The 7184-nt window shown below is 42.5% G+C and overlaps 1 protein-coding gene across 7 annotated transcripts in view; it reads left to right on the forward strand.

Annotated features, from left to right (window-relative positions):
- The window catches only part of BRD9 (bromodomain containing 9), a 29088-nt gene extending 23682 nt beyond the window's left edge, over positions 1-5406 (forward strand). For 3 of the 7 annotated variants that reach the window (XM_075271050.1, XM_075271055.1, XM_075271056.1), the window contains exons 13-16: positions 708-819; positions 1239-1341; positions 1495-1662; positions 4821-5405. In XM_075271050.1, the coding sequence (XP_075127151.1) occupies positions 708-819; positions 1239-1341; positions 1495-1662; positions 4821-4909 (472 nt within the window). In that variant the 3' untranslated portion in view covers positions 4910-5405. Of the gene's footprint in view, positions 1-707; positions 820-1238; positions 1342-1494; positions 1663-4820 lie in introns of all 7 variants that reach the window. The other 4 variants (XM_075271053.1, XM_075271054.1, XM_075271051.1 and 1 more) reach the window with 3 other exon arrangements.
- Positions 5407-7184: the final 1778 nt, after the last annotated feature.

Genomic DNA, 7184 nt, shown 5'->3' on the forward strand with positions numbered 1-7184 from the left:
TTGCAGCTCCATTTCCTTGAATATCAGTTTTTTGTTGTGCAAATTTGCTGTAAAGGTGGTGTTTGTTCTCCTGCTAGGGTTCACTTTCAACTCTAGATAATTGCCCCTAACTTTAAAAATGGAAGATGTAACTCATGCAGTGGGGAGGGGATGGAGCCCCTGGGGAGTTATGGGGCGATTATCTAGAGCAGAGAGTGAAGCCCAGCAGGAGAAGGAACGCCCTTAAAGCACTCTTCAGCAAATCTGCATAAGAATAAAACACTGATGTTCATGAAAATGGAGCCTTGATACAGATTTTCCTGCTAACAGATACCCTTAAAAGCGGTTATGATGCTCAAAGTGTATTTTTCATACTGTTAACTTAACCAAAGGTGTCTCCAGTGGTCCAGGTCAGCTGTTTTGGCAGTCTCCAGGCAGTGAAAACTGCTGCAATGCACAGGGAACGCATGCAGGCTAGTCCTATTCAAGTAATAGGGGCGACACTTTAGTTCCCCAGAACCACCGCTATATATAGTGGATGAGGGCTGCAGTGCTCCTTATATTACTGGAATAGGAACAGTCTGCATACACTTCTTGTCCACTGCAGCAGCCTGCAGCTCCTGGAGGCTGCCAGAACAACTGATCTGTGCAGGGTCCAAGTGTCTGATCTCTGGGGGTCCAATACTGATGTATTTTTTTTTTTTGTACTTTTTTTTTTTTTATTTTAGCCTTCAAGAGTTTGTTAAAGATTGTGGGAGTTATACAAAGAAAATGGTGAATGACATGCTGGACCAGATAACAGAAGGAGATCATTCAAAAATTCTATATCAGCTAAAGCAGGTGAATTTCTTGCTCATCTTCATTTTACACTTCAAAGTAAAATACAAGAGTATCATAAGAAAATACTGTCACTTTATGATTGATGGGGTCTGACATCTGAGACCCCTCACTCATCCTGAGAATAAGAAAACTGCAGCAGGGGTTTAGTGTTAGACACCTTTGTAGATTTCACCCTGCACAGTGGTACTCCCAGCTGGCCCTTTCCCTTGAACAGCACAGCACGTAGCCAAAGACCATCCAAGCAGAGCTACATCAGACCTGTCACATCTAACAATCACTGTGGGTCTCATAAGGCAGACCCCCTCTGATCACAAAGTGACAACATAGACTAGAGGTATTTCATCACCTTAGAAGTTGAGAGGAGAGCACTTATTTGACTACATGCTTTTAAAAGTGTATTTCATTTTCTACTACTTTAGATTGGAGAATCTGTGGGTGATGGCAGCAATTCTGTTCTTGATTTTATGTCCATGAAGTCCTATTCTGATGTGTCACTCGAAATGTCAATGCTAAATTCATTAGGTATGTATACATTGCAGATTTACTTGTGCAATTTTAACACTTTTTCTGATCAGTCCTTGAGTACTTTCTTGTTACAAATATCCATAAACTATGAGGCTTTGTCCATGTGTAATATTAAAGGAACTTTTTTTTCCTTTCTATGTAAACCATTAGGAAAAGTGAAGAAGGAGCTTGACCACGATGATGGTCATCTTAACTTAGATGACGCAGCTAAACTCTTGCACGACTTTCATGACGTACACAATGACAGAGTTGGATCTAGACCGCCTTCCAATATAAGTTCTTTATCCAACAACTCGGAAAGAGATCATCATCATCTTGGTTAGCTTTATGCCTTCTTATTTCATGCTCTCAATGTGAATTTCTGCTTTTGCTAACTTTAATGCAAAGAGATGCCTTTCTGAACCTGAGATGCAGGCAAATTTGTGCTATTTATTTTTACAATTCTGAACAATTTTAATAGAAACTCCAGTCCAGTTTTCAATGGCACATTAATGACCCCATTCCCGAATGAAGGGTTTGATATCTTTGTGGAATGGAAATATATAGTTTGGTGCCATGATGCTGCAATTCCAGTTGCACTTTATTAAATTCTACCATGGGCAGAGCTTAAAAGGATTGTCCAGAATGAGAAAAGCATGGCTGCTTGCTTCTAAAAATCTATGCTACAACTGTTCATGGATAGTGTCCAGTATTACAGTTTAGCTCCATGAAGTGAAAGGGGCCGGGCGCCAATGCTGCACACAATATATGGGCTGGTGTGGTGGTGGTTTTGGAATAAAGAAACCATGTCTGTTTTGTTTTTTTTATTTTCTTTTTTTTGTTTTTATTTATTTTTTTAATCCTGGATAACCCCTTTACCTTAAACTGTGTATATGCTTCAGATGCTTTTGTAATAAAATGGAGTCTGACACTTACTTTTCCGTGCCAGTAATGTTAATGCATAGGAAATTTGTGCCACTAAAATGTCATTAGCTGGCTTAATTTTTGCAAACTACCGTATTTTTCGGACTATAAGACGCACCTAGGTTTTAGAGGAGGAAAATAGGGAAAAAAAATTTTGAAGCAAAAACTGGTAAAATATTTAATATATGGGAGTTGTAGTTTTGCAACAGCTGCAAGGCCACATTGACAGGTGACCCTGCAGCTGTACGGGGATGCATAGAGCGTTTTTTTTGCTGGGCCAGCCGTACTTTTTAGTTATACCATTTTGGGGGATATCTATTGCTTAGATCACCTTGTATTGAAAAAAAAAACAGGAGGTGATTTAGAACTTTTATTTATTTCATATTTTTAAAGCTTTCTTTTTTTTGTTTTACTATTTTATTCCCCCCCGGGGGCTTGAACCTGCGGTCACTTGATCGCAAGTCCCATAGACGGCAATACAACTGTATTGCCGTCTATGGGACATTCTGTCTATTAGTATTACGGCTGGTCATTGAGACCAGCCGCAATACTAATACAGCAGTGACAGGCCTGGGAGCCTCATTAGGCTCCCGGCTGTCACCCGAACAGGTCGGCTCCTGCGATATCGCCGCGCAGGAGCCGGCCTGCAACGTCACAGGTACGGGGCCGGTGGGGACCGGCCCCGGGGGAGAAGGGGCCACGGATACTGACCCGGCATCCGCTGTACTAGAGAGGCGGATGCCGGGGAGGGATAGACACCGGGGCCTGAGACATCGCTGCCCTGCCCTGCATGAAGCCAGCGGCGGGGGGACGGAGGAGCGGAATAGCAGCATCACTCCTCCCGCTGCTGGCTTCATGCAGGGCAGGGCAGCGATGTCTCAGGCCCCGGCACCTGTAATGGCGTCTATCACTTGCCGGCTTCCGCCTCTCTATTACAGCGGATGCCAGGCGCCACCTTCAGACTATAAGAGGCACCCTTCTTTTCCCCCAAAATTTTGGGGGAAAAAAGTGCGTCTTATAGTCCGAAAAATACGGTACATATTTTAACTAAGTTTAAAATATGGTCCAGACTGTATTTACAGTGTGCAGGTAAGAAAAACCCATGACACAAATTATTTAAGCTTTTATTTTAAACTGAGAGCTTTCCTTTTAAATTGGCCCCATAGATCACAAACTTTTTCTCTCTTGGAGTTTACACCAGATAGTGATAAAGAGAGAGCGTGGTACCTTGTCTGGTATTGCACTATGGTGCAGTTTAGCCCAGTTTGCTGGAATAGGAATGAGTTGTAACACCAGACAGCTGATGGGTGAAAGTGGCATGGCATTAATCTTATAAAACAGATTGCTACATCACCAGTGGGGGTTTCCAGAAGTTAGACCCTCAACAATCATATATTAATGGTATATCCTAAGGATAGCCCACCAATATCTAATGGATTAAAGTTACTTCTATACAAAAAAAAAAAAGCAACTAATAGTTACCTAACCCGGCCACTGTCATTTCTAGCTCTGACCACCAGTCCTCAGCTATTGGATCTATTTGCATTTCAGCAGGGAGATGCCATATGCACAGATCACTCCTGCAGCCAATTACTGACCTTAATAGTGAGGTGCTGTATACTGCTGCGAACCTGCAGTCAATGACTGACCTTAGAGGGGTTCTATCATTGGGAAAAGTCATTTTTAGATAAGCAAATCCTTGCATAGCCTTTGGAAAGGCTATTCCACACCTACCTTTTGTGGTTTTTGAATAAGCCTGTTTTCATTCATCTGCTAATTAGCCTCTTGATTCACCCCAGAAGTCTCATCATGCACCCTCTGCCTATTCTTTCCAATGTATGTGTACAGCATACAGAGATGACTTCCTGCTTCCTGTTTGCACACGCAGATAGGAGAGAATAACAAATAGGAGGCTGCTGGGAACTTCCTGTGCTGGCTAGAAGCTAATTAGCATATGAATAAAAATGGGCTCATTCAAAAACCACTGAGGCAATTTACATACAAAATGTATGTGTGGAATAGCCTTTCTAAAGGCTATGCAAGTATGTGCTTAGTTAAAAATGACTTTTCCCAATGATAGAGCCCCTTTAATAGTGAGGTGCTGTTTACTGCTGCCATCCTGCAGCCAATTACTGACCTTAATAGTGAGGTGCTATATAATGCTGTGCTGTGATTGGCTGCAGCGGTGATCTGTGTGTATCCGGCCACCATCCAGTTGCAGTGATGTAAATAGATAATGATGCTGAAAATTGGAGGTCATTCATTTTTAGGACACAACTCAAAAAACTTAAGTCAGAGAAACCCTTTGTAGCAGGATTTAAGTGTAAAAATAAGAGTAAATTCTGACAGAATTCTTAGGAGATTCCCTCCTGCCTCTGATGCAGACATAGGACCACATCTGCATGAATGTGCTTTTATTCGGTAGGGGCGTTATCATGCTGAGGTAAAACCATCAGGAGAAACCTAGCCATATCAGCAGAGTTAAGAACAAAGGGAAAGGGCACTAACACATGCAGCCCTCCAATAACCTTTTTTTAATCCATTTTAAATGTACTGTGTTATTTCATCTACAGGTAGCCCTTCTCGTCTCAGTGTTGGAGAACAGCAAGACATTCCAGACCCCTATGAATTTCTACAGTCTCCGGAGCCTGAAAATAATTAAAAGGATATTCTGGGTTTTCATTTTTTTTTTTTTCTTTCCAGTTTGTCTATTGGAGTCAAAACCATACAATTTTGTAATATACTTGCATTTTAAATTCTGCTCAAGTACATATATTATAATAGTGCAGACCACTTTTGGAACAGCAGAATGGTATCCCATGTATCAGTATTGTGTAATACACAATAATAATATAATATTAATAATAAGATTGTGTAATACACAATGGACAAACAGTTGTTATGCTGTCAATATAATTACCTGGGGGAAAAAAAGTCAACAAAACTACCGAACAGCACAGGCATGAGAAGAATATAAAATGTGCTTCTCCACAGACTACATGGTGATTCCATAACACTATTGTATATATTTTTCTCTTCAATAAACTACTTCATACCTGTCTTCTGGACAAATAGTGGAATGCCATGTTTAGTCTTAGGGTGCATGCACACTGAGTAACGCCGGGCGTGTATGAGAGCCGTACACGCCGGCATTACAGCAGACTGCCGAACACTTCCCATTCACTTCAATGGGAGCGCTCGTAACAGCGGCGTTTACGAGCGCTCCCATTGAAGTGAATGGGAAGTGCTCGGCAGCCCTGCTGTAACGCCGGCGTGTACGGCTCTCATACACGCCCGGCGTTACGTAGTGTGCATGCACCCTTAGGGTGCATTCACACTACGTTTACGGCAGCTTATTCTGAACGTAAAACACGTTCAGAATAAGCGGCGTATAAAGCAGCTCCATTCATTTCTATGGGAGCCGGCATACGAGCGCTCCCCATAGAAATGAATGGGCTGCTTCTTTCACTGCGAGCAGTCCCATTGAAGTGAATGGGAAGTGCCGGCGTATACGGCAAGCTCTGCTCATGCCGAGCCGTACACGCCGGCACTTCCCATTCACTTCAATGGGACTGCTCGCAGTGAAAGAAGCAGCCCATTCATTTCTATGGGGAGTGCTCGTATGCCGGCTCCCATAGAAATGAATGGAGCTGCTTTATACGCCGCTTATTCTGAACGTGTTTTACGTTCAGAATAAGCTGCCGTAAACGTAGTGGAATGCACCCTTATTTAGTTCTCCTGCAGATGCATTTTACAGGACTGAAAATGGGCCATAAAATGATTTTGTTTTTTTTCTTTAGAGATTGACTACTATACTGATATAGTAAGGATGTGTGAGCAAAATGTTAAATCCGTGTATGATATTTTCTACACGAATAAGTTAAACATGAAAACCAGAATACCTCTTTAAAATGTTTTTAAAATTCTATTTATGGGTCTTATGTTTTGTATTAATATTTATTTATGTAGCAAGCAGCATCTTCCTTTTCATCATGCAGCTCCACTGTAAATGTTTAGAGCGATCTTAACCCCTTCCCGACATGCGCCGTAATAGTACGGAGCGTGTCAGGTCTGTAACTATGGCGACCGCCCGGGAGCCGGGCGGCCGTCATAGCCGCCGGGTGTCTGCTGCTTCAAGCAGTAGACAACCGGCTCTAATGCCTCCGATCGGTCCCCGGACCGATCGGAGGCATTAACCCCTCCGGCGCTGCTGTCAAAGGCGCCGGAGGCGCCATTTTCCCGGCAGCGCATGGGCGCCGCCATTTTGGCAGGGATCGCCGGCTCCTGGAGCATGATCCAGGGCCGACCCCCCGTTGCCATGACAGCCGGGAGCCTTGTTAAAGGCTCCCAGCCGGTCTGCAAATTCTCTCTTTTGCAGGCTGGTGTATACAGCCTGCAAAAGAGATGATGCTTTTTTGCAATGCATTAGCATTGTAATGCATTGCATTAGTGATCAGACCCCCTGGGGTTCAACACCCCTAGGGGGTCTAATAAATGCAAAAAAAAAATATAAAAAAATATAAAAAGTATTAAAAGTTCAAATCACCCCCCTTTCCCTAGAACAGATATAAAAGTAGTTAAAAACTGTGAAACATATACATGTTAGGTATCCCCGCGTCCGAAATCGCCCGCTCTACAAATCTATAAAAATATTTTTCCTGTTCGGTAAACGCCGTAGCAGGAAAAATAGTCAAAAGTGCCAAACCGCCGTTTTTTCACTGTTTTAATTCTGATAAAAATTTGAATAAAAAGTGATCAAAGCAATAACATTTCCCGAAAATGGTAGAACTAAAAAGTACACCCGGCCCCGCAAAAAAAGACGCCCTATGCATCCCCGTACACCTATGTATAAAAAAGTTACGGCCGTCGTAATATGGCGACTTTTAGAAAAAAAAATTTTTAACACCGTTTTGGAATTTTTTTTAGGGGTCAAAATG

Source organism: Leptodactylus fuscus, chromosome 4 (genome assembly GCF_031893055.1).
Source record: "Leptodactylus fuscus isolate aLepFus1 chromosome 4, aLepFus1.hap2, whole genome shotgun sequence".
NCBI classification, from domain to species: domain Eukaryota; kingdom Metazoa; phylum Chordata; class Amphibia; order Anura; family Leptodactylidae; genus Leptodactylus; species Leptodactylus fuscus.